This window comes from Camellia sinensis, chromosome 15 (genome assembly GCF_055761805.1).
Source record: "Camellia sinensis isolate YWXY chromosome 15, ASM5576180v1, whole genome shotgun sequence".
In the NCBI taxonomy this organism is placed as follows: Eukaryota; Viridiplantae; Streptophyta; class Magnoliopsida; order Ericales; family Theaceae; genus Camellia; species Camellia sinensis.
Genome location: NC_138975.1, coordinates 126312318 through 126331579, shown reverse-complemented (window position 1 = coordinate 126331579; position 19262 = coordinate 126312318). Strand labels below are relative to the sequence as shown.

The 19262-nt window shown below is 42.7% G+C and overlaps 1 protein-coding gene across 1 annotated transcript; it reads left to right on the top strand.

Moving 5' to 3' along the window:
• Nucleotides 1-4090: 4090 nt before the first annotated feature.
• LOC145813277 (uncharacterized) lies at nucleotides 4091-4696 on the top strand. The gene has a single exon (XM_082908562.1). It carries the CDS (start codon nucleotides 4091-4093, stop codon nucleotides 4694-4696), a length of 606 nt encoding a protein of 201 aa, XP_082764688.1.
• Nucleotides 4697-19262: the final 14566 nt, after the last annotated feature.

Here is a 19262-nt window from a genome sequence, read left to right as displayed (position 1 = left end):
ATAAGGAGTGTGGTTGTACAAACATTTTCTTGCAAATGTATTGCCATGCCTCTGTTTGTACTCTGCTATAGCAAAAGGAGGAGTTTGCAGGAAGAGATGGTCGGTCGGCCATCTAGTGTGCCGATCGGCTACAAATATTTGGCCAATAGTCTCAAAATTGGTCGATGACCATCATCCACTGGCCGATGGCCACCCCTCTTGGCCAATGACCTCTCAGAATGTCCATGAGGTAGGTCAGAAGCATCATAGAAGTTGGCATAATTTTCAGAAGTCTAAAAAAGTGCAAACAAAGGCAACATGAGGCATGGTAATGGATTTCCGAGCGAAGCCGACCGAGTATGCATCTTTTCATCGCCCGCGAGGCCATTTCAGTATTCATGATTTGTTCGTGTAATTTAATCATTTGATTGGTTTTGTTATATTCATTTAGCTTAGTATAGCTATTTGTTTCAATCGGTTGTGTAATAATTAATTAGCTAGGATAGTTAGTTAATTAGATGGTTTGTATTATTCATTCGGACCCTCCGTTGAGAGGGCGGATTTTGTAATAAGTGTGCGTGTGTGTGGTGCATGTCTTCCAACCCCATCTATTTCTCCCTTTTTTTTACCAGCTTTCGATGGTTAGTTTTAGGGCATATTTCAATTAGCATCCTTATGCTTGCATGCTTGCATTCATTCATTTGTCTTGCATGCACCGGGCTCGGCGCATTATACAAACCGCATCGTATTTCAATACATTTACTTGAATACGTGCTCAACAACATGTTATCAAGTTGCATCTCATATGCCATCTTAGAATAGCCGAGCCTATTTCTAGTGGCATTTTGCATATGTTACATTAGCCATCTTAACATGAACTAGGGTCATCCATGATTTCTAACTAGTTCCCTGTTTTGGCTCGGAGTACACTGTAAGTGTTTACGCTTTAGCATCTTGCATGAGTGTGAGTGTTTCCATGAAATCATACTTGCCATGAGGCTAACTGCTTAAGTGTTTAATTGCATGAATGCCTGTGGATGAAGGTTGGATTGTTTGAATTGGAACAATTCATCGAAATACGAGTTTTAAGCCCACTTGAGGTGGCGAAATCATGTTGTTTTCTAAGCCCACTTGAGGGTGGCAAATCCACGTCTTAGCCTACTTGCGAGTAGCACCTTCAAACCATTTTTCAAACAAACAAACATGAGATGTTTTGTTCCAACTTAGGCGATCTAGTCTATACTTGTATGCTGTGAGCATCACATAGTAATTCTAGGCTAATATACCGGAATAAGAACGCATGTGTTTTCTAAAACAACATATCATGTTAGTAAAGGTCGATCTTTGATCGGGCAAGCGGGGGTGCTCATTGCATGACCTTCCCCTCTCGTACCCAAGTTCCCGAGCCGAGACAACTTTGGTGATGACGGACACGTGGTCTTAGGCACGAGTCAGGGTTTCCTAAATTTTTCAAAACAAAACATTTAGGTGGCAACTCTGTATCTGGAAAAGCAGTTCATATTTGGCACTTCTTTATAAAAATCAGTTGTCCAAAACAATTTGCCAGATTTGGACTCTTTGGTGATTTATCGGTCTCATATTGCACTTTGTGAGATTAGATTCAGAACCGTGACACGAGTCCGAACTGTAGTAGCTAAGAACAACGATTCGCGCCATCGCGCATGGAGCCGGAGTTCTCAGGGCGGTTTACACCAGTCCAATGTTTTTCCTTGGAATTCAAAGGCTACTCATCCGACGTTAGATCTGTCAAGGCTTATATCAATTTGAAAGCAATTTATCTTTATATATTTAGTGGACGACTTTGAAATTTCTTTATCAGAGAGTCTTTCTTTTTAAGAAGAAGACGACAATGATTTCGTAATTTGTTAAAAGTTGTACAACATGTGCCTAAAACACACACCGTTACAGGATAACAAGTTTTTCTTTGACCATCGGGGATGGTTGCCAAGTAGATTAGGCACCTCCTTCCTATAGGGGAGAACAAGGCTCGATTTCTATGGGAGCACAGAATATATTTGAATTATTATGTTGTATTTCAATTGGGACTTGATATCTTACTATGATAAGATAGGTTGGGTTAAATTTAACTATCAATCGATTATTCTGAAGTCAGAGCTCACGGATGCTATTTACAAAATGTCCTTTTTCTTAGTTCAAAAAAGAAAAAAAAAGTCTTTTTTTGTCGTCTTTCTCTTTTATGTTTCTCCATGAAAATGTTTACTGACTATTTTGTGTTTTTATTTTTTCTTTTAAAAAAATATAAAACAAAAATTTAGCTTTTTGTTTTTAGATTATGTTTGAGAAATGTTTATGGAACTTTTAAAGTTTGACGCATAAAAAAATTAAAAATTTCATATAATTACAAGAAATTATAGTTTTAGCAGTGTTTTAAAAATGCCATCAAATGTTATTGTGACATTTCTACTAAACGTCAAGGACCTGACCATCACCTAATCTTTGCTACGCTTAATAAACGCCATCTTTCTTCTTAACGTAAGCAGACTCATGTTCAACCAATTAAATTCTATCTGAATTTTTCTTCTTAAGGTGTGTGGAGTACTTTTGCTTGCCTTTTACTTATTATTTTTAGAAAATGATATACAAATCTATTTTTTAAATTTATTTTCTAAATTTAGTAATGTGTCAAGAATATGATTGGTTGATAATTAGAGAATATTTAATTATCACCAATAATCTTCTTGACATATCACTGAATCTAGAAAGTGAGTCTAACTTTTGAGCCTAAATAGCAATACATATTATTTTTTGGGAAAAAGACTAAGACCCCCTTTTCCCCCCACCCCCTTGACCCCCTCTCTCCCTCATTGGTTAGATTTTTTTTTTCCTTCTCCTTCAATCACCACCCGCCATGTGTGTGTGGGGGGGTGGTGGGGGTGGTGATTAGAGGGGGTCTCTATCAAGGCTCTATTTTTTTATACTTACTGACACTGATGGGCACCCAAGAGGGCCCACCTCATGGCGTAGGTATTAAAGCCCAGCAACCTTGAGAAGCCAATACTAGACCAGGACCAACAGCATTCAAACACTTGTCAGGCAGGGAATTAGCCATGTAAGCAGACCAAAATCCTGCAAAGTTATTGCACCTACACATCAGCCATTTAATGAGGCCCTCGTAGCATTAAATACGACAGCCCCTTCACGCCGGAGAATGCAGACTCACCATGAACGATGTCAACTAGGCTATAGACTTTCGACCAACAAGACAGCTTGGAATGGATAAGGAAAATAATGAGCAAAGGATATCAGGAAGCTTTCGACATACGTCGAGGTTAAGTTTTTACTCCTTTTGCTTCTCTCTCTCTCTCTCAAATCAATTGGCCCTAACCTAACTTGATCGTCGGGGTGTCTGTCGGGGGACTACTTCCTCCTTTGGACCTTTTTACAAGCACGCTTTGAGGACACTAAGGCCAGCAGACCCATTAAAAGCGTGGATCAGTCTTACCCATCCTCCATTAAATTTATTGCACTATCAGTTGGCGCCTTCTGTCGGAAAAATCTCTGGTGGACAATTGTGTTCATTGTCACTAGAGGAAGCACCAAATATCACCCATCTCTTGCACCCGAGTGGATGGTTACGACGAGATCCATGGCCTCACAACACAATATCGGTAACCCCGAGGCTGAGTCCTCCAACCCCAATAATCCGCCTCCATATTTCGCAGAACTCACTAACAGCATCAATCGCCTAACTGAACAAAACCAAGCCCTGATTAATGCTTTGCTCTAGCGTGACTTACTTGTCCCTTCTCTACCACCACAAATAATCCCTCCGAACCTGGAACAAACCCATAATCATCACCAATTCCCACCATACGTGTCCCAAGGAATATTCCCACCTTTTGTTCTGCGGCGTCAACCGTTGAATCTTGACGATCTGCGTGCCCCTCCTCCAGGATTGCAGTTTCGTCAAGAGGGACCACCGTCTTTCCATAACCATCCACCACCTCATCACGCTACCGTCCATGAAGGCGAGGCTAGCAGTGTTCAACCCCCAATTCATGATTGCAGGAACAATGCCCCCGTTTGGGAGGAAGAATTATGGGCCATGAAGATTCAGTTGTAAGGAGTCATGCAGAACATGCAGCACAGACCTTCTTCTACCGTCAACTCCCCTTTTACTGCTTCCATCAGGAATAAAGCTCTGCCCCCTAAGTTCAAAATGGCATCGATTGACACCTTCGATGGTACCACTGATCCATTCGACCACGTGGAAGCATATCGGACACTCATGATCCTCCATGCCTTTCTGGACGAAATCATGTGTTGCGCTTTCCCCGTCACCTTGAAGGGGTCGGCGCGACTCTGGTTCAGCCAGCTCCTTCTAGACTTTGTCACTTTTTTCCATGAGCTCAGTGAATCTTTCCTGAGCCATTTTATCGGTGCTCAGCAGCAACGACATCCGGCAACCCAACTGCTAAATATCCAGCAGACCGAGGGGGAATCGTTGCGCAGCTTTGTCACTCGTTTTAATACAGAGGCCTTACAAGTGGAGGAAAATGATGACAAGGTCATTCTTATAGCCTTTATGACCGGATTGTGCCCGTTAGATTTTCTCTTTTCCCTTTCCAAGAACCCCTCAACCCCAATGGCCACCCTTCTCGCCAAAGTCCAGAAATACATAAATGTTGAAGACTCTCTGGCAACTCACCAAGACTCTACCTCTAAATCCTCGTAGACAAGGGAAAAGCGAAAAGAACTTGAGCCCATGCACTCACAATGTACTCACTGACCCACATGATTAGACCGACAAGCCCCTACCAGACCACCTGGCCGGTTTGAACAGTACACACCTCTTAACTCACCTATGGAGCAAGTCTTACACCAAATCCAGCATGACTATGACCTCAAGTGGCCCCAACCATTGAAATCCCCCTCCACCAGGTGGGACCAATCCAGGCATGGTTGTTTCCATCGTGACCACGGCCATGCCACTAAAGAATGTGTCAACCTCAAAGATCAAGTCGAGGATTTGATCCGCCAAGGGCGCTTCAATTGGTTCACAGCAGCTTGCTCCCACCAAAGACCTAGGGTCGACCACCCGAGGTGCAACGACCAACATACTCCTCCTAGATAGCCTGAACCACCTAGACGACATGATGACCGGGCTCCACAACAACCCCGCTCGCAAGGCGGTCTTGCCACCCTGGTTGGTGAAATTAGGGTCATCATCGGAGGGCTCGCGTGCGGCAAACCATCTTTGTCAACACAGCAAGCTAAGCTCCAAAAAATCAGGCAAGGCTCTGATAAAGAAGTGACAACGGTAGCCTGCCCCTATAAGCAGCCCAAGCAATGGTCTGAACCAATCACCTTTATGGAGTTGGACTGCACAGGCGTTTGCTACCCCTACGACGACCCCTTGGTCATTTCTGCCCTCTTATCAAACTACAAAGTCAGGCAAGTATTGGTTGACAATGGAAGCTCCTCAGACATCATCTTCCTCAATGCCTATCGACAACTCAACGTCGCGGACGAAAAGTTGTCGCCTCTACAAACCCCTCTAGTTGGCTTCATCGGGGATCGGGTGACCTCCTTAGGCTTCATCGACCTTTCAATTACTATAGAAGAGTATCCACGATAGTCTACAAAATTACTCACCTTCCTCGTTGTCGACTATCCTTCATCTTACAACATCATACTTGGATGCACAGCCCTTAGCGCCTTTCAAGCTATAACCTCCACGTACCATTTGGCTATGAAATTTCTAACTGATCAGGGGGTCGGCACGGTGAAAAGCGAATAGATGGTGGCCAAAAAATGCTATGTCGCCTCACTAAAGGAGGTCAAGTTGAGGAAGGCTATGATCATAGAAGGCCTTGATGTCAGAGATGATAAGGAGCTAATCAGAGGGGACTAGTGGAGGAACTAGTTGAAATACCCATTGATCCCACCGACCCAATGAAGACAGCTAAAGTTGGTAGCCAGCTGTCCCCCCAAGCCAAGGCCGACCTTACAGCTCTCTTAGCCGAGCATAACGATGTCTTTGCCTGGACTCACACAGACATGCCGGGTATTGACACTTCTCTTATTACTCATCGCCTCAGTATTGAGCCCCAGTTTCAGCCATTCCTGCCAAAAGCAGCGCATTTTTCATCCAAAGCGCAATAATCTCATCGTTGCTGAGGTAGACAAGTTGTTGAAGGCCTAGTTCATTAGAAACGTGGACTATCCCAAATGGTTATCCAATGTGGTCTTGGTCCGCAAAAATAACAGAAAATTGAGACTTTGCGTCGACTACTCCAACCTCAACTAAGCTTGCTCTAAAGATAGTTACCTCCTCTCTAGGATAGATCTATTGGTCAACGCAATGGCTGGGCACCAGATGCTTAGCTTCATGGATGCCTTCTTAGGCTATAATCAAATCTTAATGCATGTAGGTGACCAGGAGCACACCTCCTTTATTACTGACAAAGAAACTTATCATTACCGTGTGATGCCATTAGGTTTGAAGAATGCGGGAGCCACATACCAACGCCTAGTTAATGCCATTTTCAAAAACCATATAGAACGAAATATGGAGGTCTACGTCGATGACATGCTCGTCAAAAGAAAACTCTCTTCCGATCACCTAGCAGACCTGTGGGAGACCTTCCAAGCCCTGCGCAAGTATAAGATGAAGCTAAACCCAAAGAAGTGCGTCTTCGACATTGAGTCTGGTATGTTTTGGGGGTTCATGGTCAGCCACAGAGGTATTGAGGCCAATCTAGAGAAGATCAAGGCCTTAATAGAAATGCACTCCCCCCCGAACAGTAAAGGAGATTCAGCGGCTCACGAGCAGAGTAGCCGCCCTCAATCGCTTCATATCCAGAGCAACCGACAAGTGCCTTCTGTTCTTCAAGGTGCTTAGAAACGTTTTCGACTGGACTACCGAGTCCGAAGAGGCATTTCAACAACTAAAGCAATGCATAGTAAACCCTCCCCTTCTCTCTCAAGTAATTCCGAGGGAGACCCTCTTCCTCTACTTAGTCGTCTCCTACACTGCAGTCAGTGCGGCCTTAATTAGAGAAGAAGACTTGGTCCAGCGCCCGATTTATTACATCAGTCGCGCACTTCGAGGGACCGAACAGAATTATCCATTATTAGAGAAGATGGCCCTAGCTCTAGTTATCGCCTCCAGATGCCTCCGACCTTACTTCCATGCCCACTCCATAGTCGTTCTCACAGACCAGCCCTTGAAAAAAGTTATGCAATAGCCAGAATCGTTAGGTAGGCTCATGTAGTGGTTTGTTGAATTAAGCCAGTACGAGATCTCCTATCGACCCCAAACAGCTATCAAAGGCCAAGCTGTTGCAGATTTTATCCTGGAGTTCACCAACCTCACTCCAAACCGAGCTCCTTCACCAGCACCCATCATTCCAGATATGGAGGACCCCCACTCTTGGACTCTTAGCGTTGACGGCTCATCGCGCAAAGAGGGTAGTGGAGCTAGCCTAATCCTCACCATCCGAGAGGGCGAGTACTTTAAGTGTGCTCTCTGATTCCTTTTTATCGCATGCAACAACAAGACTAAATTTGAGGCCTTAATAGCAGGACTTCGGCTGGCCAGAGACATTGGGGTCAACCATCTCCGAGTGTCTAGTGATTCCCGATTGTTCGCCGGACAGATACCAGGTGAGTTTGATGCAAAAGAGGACACAATGCGATTGTATAGGGACGTCACTCTCCCCCTCACCCGCTTCTTTACTAGCTTTCGTATCAAGCATGTCCCTCGGTTAGAGAATTCCCAAGCAGATGAAATGGCCTAGTTAGCCTCAGCAAATCAATCAGACCTCAGCCATGGTATCCAAATTGAATACCTGATCCACCCAACAGTTTCACCAGCTCAACCGGCGGTTCACCTACTTCAGGACGAACCTATCCTATGGGCCCAAGACATCATTCTGTTCTTAGAACAGGGCGTCCTACCAGGCAATAAACTGGTAGCTGACAAAATCAGAGCTCAGTCATCTAACTATGTCATTGTCGATGGCATCTTATACAAACGGGGATTCTCACGTCCATTCTTCAGATGCCTAAATGTTGACCAAGCTACCTATGTGATAAGAGAACTCCATGAAGAGGTTTGTGGGAACCACTCTGGGGGACTATCTTTAGCTCATAAAATCCTTCGCACATGTTACATTCAGCCCATGCTCAACCAAGACGCCTTCGAATTTGTACAAAAATGTGACAACTACCAACGCTTCGCCAATATCCCTCATGCCCCTCCAACGGAGTTGATCACGCTTAGCAGTCCTTGTCCCTTCACAAAATGGGGGAATTGATCTCATAGGCCCCCTGTCGACCAGCAGAGGCCAAGTAAAGTTTTTCGTTGTTGCCATCAATTACTTCACTAAGTGGGTGGAAGCAGATCCCCTTGCCAAGATTACCGAGCGGAATACCACTAGGTTCATTTGGCAGTCCATAGTGTGTCGCTTCAGGGTTCCTCAAGCCATCGTCTCCAACAATGGCAAGTAGTTTGACAGTGCCAAATTTAGATAATTCTGTGAAGAGCTCAACATGAAGCCCTATTTCTCCTCCCCTGGCCACCCCCAAACTAATGGCCAAATGGAAGTCACCAACCACTCTTTACTAAAAATAATTAAGACCAAGTTGGAAGCCGCCAAGGGACTCTAGGTCAAGGAATTGCTGAATGTTCTCTGGGCTTGTCGGATGACTGCCAGAACACCCGCTGGGAAGACCCTTTTTGCCTAACACACAACGCCGAGGCAGTGATCCCTATAGAAGCTGGCCTGCCGACTGCCAGGATCACCCATCCCAACCTGTAACTAAACGAAGAATTTCAAAGGGTCGACTTGGACCTCATTGAAGAACTACGGAACACCAACGTCGTCCGACTAGCTTCATACCAACAAAAAATAAGGCAGCACTATAATCACCGAGTTCGACCCAGAGAATTCACAGTGGGAGACTTAGTCCTACAAGAAGCCACTCTTGCTAGCAAAACCTGACCGAGGGGAAACTGGCCGCTAAGTGAGAAGGACCTTACATTATCAAATCCACGCCACGCCCAGGTATCTATTGTCTACAAGATATGGACGACAGAGATCTCCCTCACCCATGGAACGCTGAACACTTGAAACGGTATTTCCAATAAGATAGAGTCCTTTCTTGTTGTTTTGTTCATTTTACTGCTCGGTCCACTTGTCCATTTTTTCCATTCTAATACAACGTACAAGCTGATAGTGGCACCACTGCAAATCAATGACAAACACATTCCCCTCCCTCTATTATTTATGCTGTACAATTCGCGACGCAAGACACTCATTGAGTCCTCTAAGCCTCAGCCAGACTGAGCCTGAAGAGCTCAGCCAGACTGAGCTAAACAAAACCTTAACCAGACTGAGCCTGAAGAACTCAGCCAGACCAAGTCAAACAAAACCTCAACCAAATTGAGCCTGAAGAACTCAGCTAGATTGAGTCAAATAAAGCCTCAGCCAAACTGAGCCTGAAGAGCTCAACCAGACTGAGTCAAACAAAACCTCAGCCAGACTAAGTCAAACAAAACGTGAGTCAGACTGAGCTTGAAGAACTCAGCCAGACTGAGTCAAGCAAAGCATCAGCCAGACTGAGCCTGAAGAGCTCAGCCAAACTAAGTCAAACAAAACCTCAGCCAGACTAAGTCAAGCAAAGCCTCAGCCAGACTGAGCTGGAAGAGCTTAGTCAGACTGAGTCAAACAATCCTCAGCCAAACTGGGACAATCAAGCTTCAATTAGACTAAGTTCACCACTCCATTTAAGTATCTTATTTCCTTAATAAACACAACTCACGACCAATTCTACATGACCACACTTAAAAATAAAACATTTGCATGTGTGACATTGCACTCAAAATCAAGCCAATTCTTGACTAGCAAATTTGAAGGCAAAACAAACACAGAGACAATTCATTAACACTTCACCAGAATTAAAAGACCAGTTTTTATCATTTCGTTAATACTATACAACTTTTTATCAACACAACTTAAACCGTTAAGCAACCTAAAGTACCACACACACACACACAAAAACAAAAAATAAAAAAATAAAAAATACCAACAAAAACAAAAACAATCCACACCAGATTAGGCCAAGTCTTCAGTTTGCTCCCCCTCCATCTTCTTCGCTGGATGCTAAGTCTTCCTCCTCCACACCTCATCCAATGAGGTCTGGGCAATATTCCCCTCTCCTGGCTTCACAAGGTTAAAGTCAATGTCTAGGAAGAGCTCTTGTGCCCTGTACTTAAACCTGGTCCAACCACTGTCCTAGTACATGCTCAGCTCATGCTTGTAGAAGTCAAACTGTTGGAAATTTTGTATTATCTCCCCCCTGGTTTTCCCTTCTATCAACTCCCTCGCCGCCACATTCGATGGCCTAGCTTTACCTTCTCTCCCGGCTAGACTTGTGGCAACAGCAGCATCTATGGCTATTTAGAACTCTAGGGTCTGCTTGTACTGCTCCACAGCCGCGACATACATATCTGGGTAGGCCGCTCTCTCTACTTGTAAAGTCCTGGCCAGCTCCACCGACTTCTCCCTCTCCTCCTCTAAAGCCCCTTGTGCAACACACAACGCCTTCTCTAATTCAGCCACTCGTGTGTCTGCCTCCTCCTTATCCTTCAAGGCTAGATCACGTAGCTCTTCGTTACTCACAAGGGCCTCCTCTCACCTCTCATTGGCTGTGGTGCAGGCTTGCTGAGCTTCATCAGTCCTCTTCTACTCACTCTCCAATTCAAACTCTAACGACACTACCTTACGATGTGAAGCTTCAAGCTCTGCCTTAACGATTGACAGTTCAGCAGCGACCTCAATTTGGCCCATTCTGGTGCACTCAGGCAAATAACCCTGTACCACTACTAACACCTCCATCTTCTTCGCTCTTTAAGTGTACGCTAAGCCCTCCGCGCACGCGCTTCGCGCCGCCTTCCTCCAACTTGCCATTTCCACCCTTACATTCTGCAGTTGCGATCGCTCTTCCTCCAGTTGGGCCTTAAGCAGTTCCGCTTTTGCCCTCGCCCCCACCTCCTTGCCCCCACCTCCTTGCCCAATAAAGCGGCAGTCAGGGTAAATGCCTCCATTTGTGCTGATCGAAACCCTCTCATGAGGTCTACCTCTATGAACTGTGATACATCTCGCACGGCCGCATCCTTAATAACTCCCGGCAGGCGGTTTGCAGCTGCCCTAGCTTCACATCCATCATCCACCAAGTAGTCGACCACCACGCATACGTGATGAGTGGCAGTCCTCAATGACCCCAGTGCGGCACTTGTCTCTACTCTACTCACCCGCTCTTGCCCCAACTCCTGACTTGGGGACACTTCTCTTAAGGGCACGTCCTTGGAGGACCAATCTGTCGATCAGTCAGCCTTTGGCAACCGTTTTGGCTCGTCTACTCCGCTCATCACTTGGACAATCGGGGGCTTGGCCAAACCTCCTTCTGCTTCCACACCAGCCCTGGTCTCCTCTCCCTCTACTTCGGGGGACACCTCTATTGCCCCCTCTTTTGTCTTCTTCAGCAACGATTCTTCTCCACTTCCCTCTGAAACCACTTTCCTCTTCTTCTTCTTCTTCTTCTTCTTCTTCTTCTTCTTCGTCTTTTTCTTCTTCTTCAACACCAACTCCATCTCCCTCATACTTCTCTCCTTCAATGGATCCACCGGCGCTCGCAGAAGTATAAATGTTGCTAAGTCTTTTTCTCCCAAGGGTTTGGGTCGTGGTCAGACCGACCTTTTTGTGACCAGCTTCGGCGCTGGGCCTAACTGTTTCTCCTTGTATTTGTCCGCAATGGAAACAGCTTGCATTTCCTCTACCTCTTACGCCTTCCTCCTTGCCACCACCTCCTCTGGTGCAAGGTCTCTCTCGGTCAGCTCAAGCCCCAAATTCAAAGCAAATAGGGTTGAGGGTTGGATAAGATCATTTCATTTCAGCCCCTCTTTCTCCCTCCACCCCTTCACTTGCTTGACCTTCTTCTTCGTCGCAGCGTCCAACTTCGATTCCAATGACTTGGTGGGAACTTTGCAAATCATGCGAACTCCCCTCTCGCCATCTGCCGACACAAAAAACCATTTTCGCCTCCACCCCTTCACTGATGAGGGTAACCCCGCCACCAGTCTCCTCTCCGCTATCGTTTGCAAGGTCACCCAAGTCTCATGTTGCCCTGAGGCCTTGTAGCATGAAAAAAACTCATCTATCATCATCGTCTCTCCCTCGGTCGCCCGCGGCCACGCGATTGCGTAAGCAAATAGGATCTTCCACGCATTCGGCGTTAGTTGCCCTGGCGCTACTTCTAGGCAGTTCAACACATCGACTACCAAGGGGGCAGTGGCAACCTCAGGCCCTCGCACAACGCCTCCTCGTATAGCGCAAACTCCATTGGCCACGCGTCGAATGCCTTCTTCTTCGCCGTTGGCACTCTTAACTGTATATCCACTGGAATCTGATATCTGTTACGTAGCTCCTCTAGATCCTCTGCTATTGGCATGGATTTGTCAGCTTTGGTATGTCAGTGGTTAGGTGCCACTTGGTTAATCGGCTAGGCCGCTGAGATCATTGTCGCTGGAAGAGGTTGCGCTGGCCGCTCTGCGTCCCTCCCACCAATCTCTCCACCTTGTACTGTTCTGCCAGAGCCACCCCATCATCCTCCCCTAACACATTTGACGCCATAGCTGGCACTTTGTTTTGTGCCATCTCCTTTACGTTCCTATATATTGCTTCTGTAGTAGGGGCGTGCAAGTTCGCAATATGGTAGAACGGAGAATCAAACGAGATGAACGCAGTCAAGTCTGGGATGTGTTGGTTTGTCGCAATAAGGTATGAAAAATGCACAAGTCCAAAAGCCCAGGGTTTGCCTATCTTCCAAGGATCGCAGTTAAAATTCGCCAGTTTGAAAATTCGACAATAAGTTCAAATCCCTTCACCTCCTAAAACCGATTCACATCTCTAACTATTAACCTAGATGGCCCCATGTGTAAGGCCACGATCCCTCCTACACCCCACTAATTCTCTTTTCTCTCCCATGTCTATTCCATTTCACATCATCACTTGTCTGCCTGCACCTCGAGCCCCATGCCCCATCAATGCATATACGGCTACCTTCACAGTCAGACCTCCTGACGGTCGGTCATCCTGCTCAGCCACCCTCGCGGTTAGCCAGCCTAACGGTCCTCCTTCACACACGGCCACCCTCGTGGTCGGCCAGCCTGACAGTCCTTCTTCACGCTCGGCCACCTCCATGGTCAGCCATTCTAACGGTCAACCCCTCTTGCCAGTCAATCGACCACTCTTCACGCTCGGCCACCTCCGCGGTCGACCATCATGCCAGTCGACCACTCTTGTCGATCGGTCGGCCATTCTTCACACTCAGCCACCTTTGCGATCAACTAGCCTAACGGTCCTTTTTCCTGCTCGGCCACCTTCACTGTTGGCCACTCTTATTGATTGGCCATTCATTATGCTCAGTCACCTTCACGATCGGCCTTCTCAATGGTTGGTCAGTCTTTCATCACCACTCCACCACTCTCCCAGGGTGCACCTCTCCCGCCCTACCCCTGCCTCCTACCCAGGCTTGGGGAACTCCCTCCACCTTTCCTATTCCCTTCGTTGGACTAAAGCTACACTTGGGAATGGGGGACTACTGATACTTACTTGTATTGATGGGCACCCAAGAGGGCCCAGCTCACGGCTCAGGACCTAAGTATTAAAGTCCACTAACCTTGAGAAGCCAATACTGGACCAGGACCAACAGCATTCAAACACTAGTCAGCCAGGGAATTAGCCATGTGAGCAAACAAAAATCCTGCAAAGTTATTGCACCCACACATCAGCCATTTAATGAGGCCCTTGTAGCATTAAATGCGGTAACCCCGTTACGTCGGAGGATGCATACTCACCATGAATGATGTCAACTAGGCCATAGACTTTCGACTAACAAGACAGCTTGGAATGGACAAGGAAATGATGAGCAAAGGATATAAGGAAGCTTTCGAAATACATCGAGGTTAAGTTTTTACCCCATTTGCTTCTCTCTGTCTCTCTCTCTTTTTCTCTCACAAATCAATCGGCCATAACCTAACTTGATTGTCAGAGTGTCCGTCGAGGTCGAGGGGACTACCTCTCCCTTTGGACTTTTTTGCAGGCACGCTTTGAGGACACCAAGGCCAGCAGACCCGTTAGAAGCATGAATCAGTCCGACCCATCCTCCATTGAAGTTATTGTATTATCATTTTTTGTTCTCAAAATTTTACATTGATGATGTGCTCAATCAATAATGGAGAGTCTAAGAATTACATGGCCCTAAAAATAAAATGATGATGCAAAAATGATATAATTTCATTAGGTGAGCACATGATGATGTTATTTTCCTGAGTGATAAGTACTGCTTCATTGGATGTCCAATAGGATAACTCAGACAATACTTTCGAGATGTTACCATTCGTTTCTTGTTGAATTTCATTAATTTTTACTGGGTAAATTACAATTTGCACTTTTTATGTTTAGTCATATTTTCAAAGGCAAAATTCATCTTATCTCCTTGTATTATAATTCGATATCACTTTATCTTCTGTCTTTTAAAAATAATCACATACCTCTCATATGATTTTAGAGTACCATTGGCATTGGTGCTCACTAGAGATGGTTATATTCCGGTGGTTAGATTTGTAAACCTATTTCATTCAAAGACTCAATGTCATTTTAATTTTAATTTTTAAAACTCCCCTCTCTCTTTCTCTCTTAGTGGTCCCCAAAGTCCCAAACCATAGAGAAAGCTGATTAATTCTGGTGGTTGAGGCTTCTTCATTAATTTTGATGCCTAAGTAGGTCAGCTCTCTCAATCTCACTAATTTGCGCTCTTTATTAGCTTTCTTTGAGATAATGACCAAATCTTAACCCTAACTTTAGCCTCTATGTTTGTTTACAGAGTAGGAGAATTGTCACAGAACGAGCTTGTTCTAAACCATTCAAGAGGTGCAAGTGGCATGCTAATCAAAATTTGAAAATTTTTACTATGAAACTAATGTTGATTTATTAATGCACTTGAGAGTACTTCAAGCTCTGAATTTCCTAGCAAAGTCTCAAAATTTAATTAAGTATTGATTTCTTATTAACACTTAATAAATTTAAGATGAATCATTGGAATTTTTATATGTTTATTGTTAATTTTGTTTTGCATTACAACGAGGGAAGGTTGTTTGTTTCGATTGGAGTAAGATTGTGTTGGAAGTGTCTTTAAACATGAGTCATACGCCAGCGACTACAAATAAGAAAATAATGAAGAAATAAGATGATATTATTGGTGGGGTATACATATATTTGCCTCCCCTTATAAATCCCTACCACTTCGCACTCCATTAACATCGAGAACATCAATAGCGACTACTTTTAAGCTGTCGGCAATCGGAGGCGGCAGCAGAGGAGCAGGAGGAGGAGCAATGGCGAATAACGCAGAAGGTATGGCCAGGAGGTTCTGGATCAAGTTCAGTAAAAACCCGACTCTTGCTCTATACACTCCTTTTGTTGTCTGTTTGGCCTTCGGGAAACTCAAGCTCGATACTTTCCGGCATTACATCGCCTCAAATGTTCATTTTCTCAAAGCCTTCGCCCAAGCGTCAGTCTCTACCTCTATGTCTTTGCTTTGCATAACTACAGTCTTATTTATTTATTTTTATTTTTTAATAATGTAGGCAAATTTTAGGTTGATTCGTAAAGCCAAACATTTTGATTCCTTGTCATGCTTACAGTTGATCCATCAAAATTCCAATTTTGTAAGTTTGAGAAATGAATCTTGTTCAAACAGAGCAAGCTAAATAGAAGTTTATCCAGGGACAGTAATTGGAAACAATTGGACTTTAAAAAGGGTGAGTAAAAATCAATCTAGCTTCACATGTGTTTCCTATTTTGCCGTGATTTTGCTTTTTATTGTTTCACTACTCTATAGTGAAATGTGGCTTGGCATAAATGCTTTCGTGGTCTAGTTGTTTAGGTTGCTGATGTAGTTGGGTCTATGGTGGATGGCTCTATCTGGACCTTCCTTGGAGTACTCCCCTTTCATGCTATTCAAGTTTATTCTTTTATAAAATTTCAATTTCACATTGAAACAAAAATTAAGAAGAAAAAGATTAGTGAACTTTCCTTAACTTCAAAAATATGAGTTGTGGACTAATATATATAGATTATCTTATGATGGAACGTTCATCTAACCAATGCAGTTTTATTTTCAAGTCAATTAATTTTATTGCTCACGCATGTTCACTCTGAACTTAAAAATAAGTTAAAATAACCACCACTATAGCTCATAATTTAATTTTCAATGTTTCATTTGATTTCAGAGGCAAACTTTAGGTTGATTCATTAACCCAAATGTTTTGATGCATTCATTATAAGTAAGACCCACATATCACTAATTTTAAATTTATACCATACACTTCACTTTCAAGATAAGTTTTGTGGTAAAATTAATGGTACATAGCATTTTTGCATTTCAAATAGCATATATTTCTTAATTCCTTTCATATCTTCCCATATGGTAATGAAAACTCGTTGCATTTGTTTCAGTACTTGGACAATTAGGATGTTAGAGTTAAAAAGGTTGGTTTGATAGTTATTTAAGAGAAATTGAGTTATTCATTATGATTTTAGTAAAACATAAAATTACACATGAGGACCTTGTGTTTAATGCTGAAAAGTTAAACCAATAATTCATGATATGTGTATATGTGTATATTTGCATAATTCCATGGTTGACTGATGTCTCTTGGTGCAGTTGGAATCGTGTAGGGATCTCCTTAGCATTATTTGTGTAAACATTTTCTATTCTTTTTGTTTTCCTAATAACTGCAAAGTCACGAATTAAAATGTCTTGTTCTAGTCTAATTTCAGTTTTGGTTATTATTGTGGATTTTTATCTTGTAGTATTTTCTTTTTGGTTAGTGTATTATTAGAGCAATGAGGGACAAAACAATGAGGTCTCTAGATTCATTGTAATTTTGCATTAGACCTTATTGTATTATAGTGTCTTCGATTCATTGCTTTAGTCAATCTAAGTAGATTTATATCTTTTTGGGTAATTAGTAGATTTATATCATATTCACATCCTGGTGGTGAATAACTTCCTTCTCTTATCTTTTTCTTCTTTTTTCTTTCTTCTTTTTTGGTTCTTTATTGTTTAACTTTCTGGCCATAAATAAATGGGTTGCATAAACTAATTTTATGTAAATTTTCTTAAATAACATAGCAAATGTATTGTTGGTTTTAAATACTTATTACATTACTATCACTTGTAGGTTGTAAATTCTTCAATAATGATACCAGGTGAGTTCTTGACATAATTGTAAGTATGGATTTTGTTTAACATAATTGCTTAAGGTTGTTTCAACCTTTTGACTTTCGATTATAAGTTTGTACATTCTCTGGGTCTTATGTGTTATTAGTTTTCCTAGTGTTATACAAAATGAGTCCGGATCCTCTGTCGTGGTTCCCTGCAATTTTTCCTGCTGTGGTGCCAAAACAACGTCGTTTTGGTCAAATTTTTTTTTTAAATTCCCCCTTTCTTTTCTTTTCCCTATTGTCTTCTCGCTCTCAGGCTAAGAACCCTAACCCACCCGATGGAGCAAGAACAGAGAGACGAAAAGGCAAGGAGGGTGACGGCGGCGAGGCGATGCAACGGCAGCACTGGCAGCGGAAGTGAGGCAACGGTAATGGATTCTAAGCCACATCCTCCTCCTCCTCCTCCTCCCTCTCTCCTCTTTTTCAACCTCCTCCTCCTCTCTCCTTTTTTTTCCCTCATTGAGAGAAAACATGTATAAATCTGCTTGTTTTGAATCTTATTTATGTTGTTTTTGGTGATTGATCTGATCTTTTTTGCTCTCGATTGGGGCTTTGGTTTTTCAATTTTTGTGGTTGTTGTTTGATAGAGTAATTTATCTGGGCCTGTGTTTTGACTATGTGATTATGTTATGAAAACCTTTTGATTGTATGATTATGGAAACCTGTTGAAAACCTCAAACCAACACAAGAACTGAACCAACACAAGAAATAAAATTGTTAAGGTTGTTTATAGTTTTGTACCTTCAAGAATATGGGTCTGATATACAAGAACATTTGGCTGGATTCATCGGTCCAAATGTAAATAATATAGAATCATCAGTACAAGAGATTGAATGATGCTTGAACAATCTTGAATTTGATGAGGTAGTTCTTGTGTTCATATGGAGTTCAATTCTATATTTTTTCTTTGTTACTGGTGAATTAAAACTCTGGATATATTTGATTAATTTTTTATAATAGATTTGTATTTTGTTGTTTGATTTTCCTTCTAAGGGCTTCATGAATTCTGAAGAGATTTCACAGAACTATGTTGTGGAATTCTTTTTGTTCAAAACTATATCAGATATGTATATATGATTAAGATATTAGGAGAATTTATGTTGATTTTACACTTCTTGGTCAAAACTATATCAAATATGTATATATGATTAATATTCAAGTGACCATTTCATCTTCATGACAAACAAAACAATGTTTTGCAATGCAGATGATGTACAATTATTTTGTTGAACTATTTTACATGTTGTGCTGTTTTCAAAATATTGCAGGTATTGAGATCCCATAAGAATGAAGTTCAGTTTATTCAATTTTGACATAATGGGGAATTCTTGATCTTGACATCAAGAGATTGTGCTGCCATTCTATGGAAGGTATTCAATATATGTATATATATACTTTGAATTTATGGATCAAATGTTTTGGATAGGAGTGAAACATTATCATGGTCACATATAAATGATATAATGAAATATCCAATATAACTAGTTGTACTGTATTATCAAATGCAAATTGGGTAAGATAGTTTCACTTCTATGGTTATGGTTGTGTTTGTGTTAGTGTTGCTATAATCTTTGACTTAGTAAGACAGATTGACCAAGAGATGGGTATGATTCGATATAAACACGCTGACATGCCAATATATGTTTTTCTAAAGTATACTAAGCAAAATAATGATTGTCGTTGATCATTGAAAATTTTCATTTTTTGACTCGCCTTCACTTGGATCATTAAATACAAGTGTCCGACCAAGCTAATTTGACAATGGAACATACTCTACGCCGCCATGAAAACCATGATTCTTTTCTCTCTAGAGTCTTGACGACTCTGTGATAGCGACAAACTGGACCATTCACATATGGATTGTTGCTTCTCATATCAACTACGATTCATTATTATCAATTCATTTCATGATCAAGCATCGTCGTTGCTGATCTCCGAGCATGT

What these genes read in the sequence shown, in the direction of transcription:
- LOC145813277 (XM_082908562.1), top strand. Translation starts at nt 4,091, where the DNA reads ATGCAGAACATGCAGCACAGACCTTCTTCTACCGTCAACTCCCCTTTT.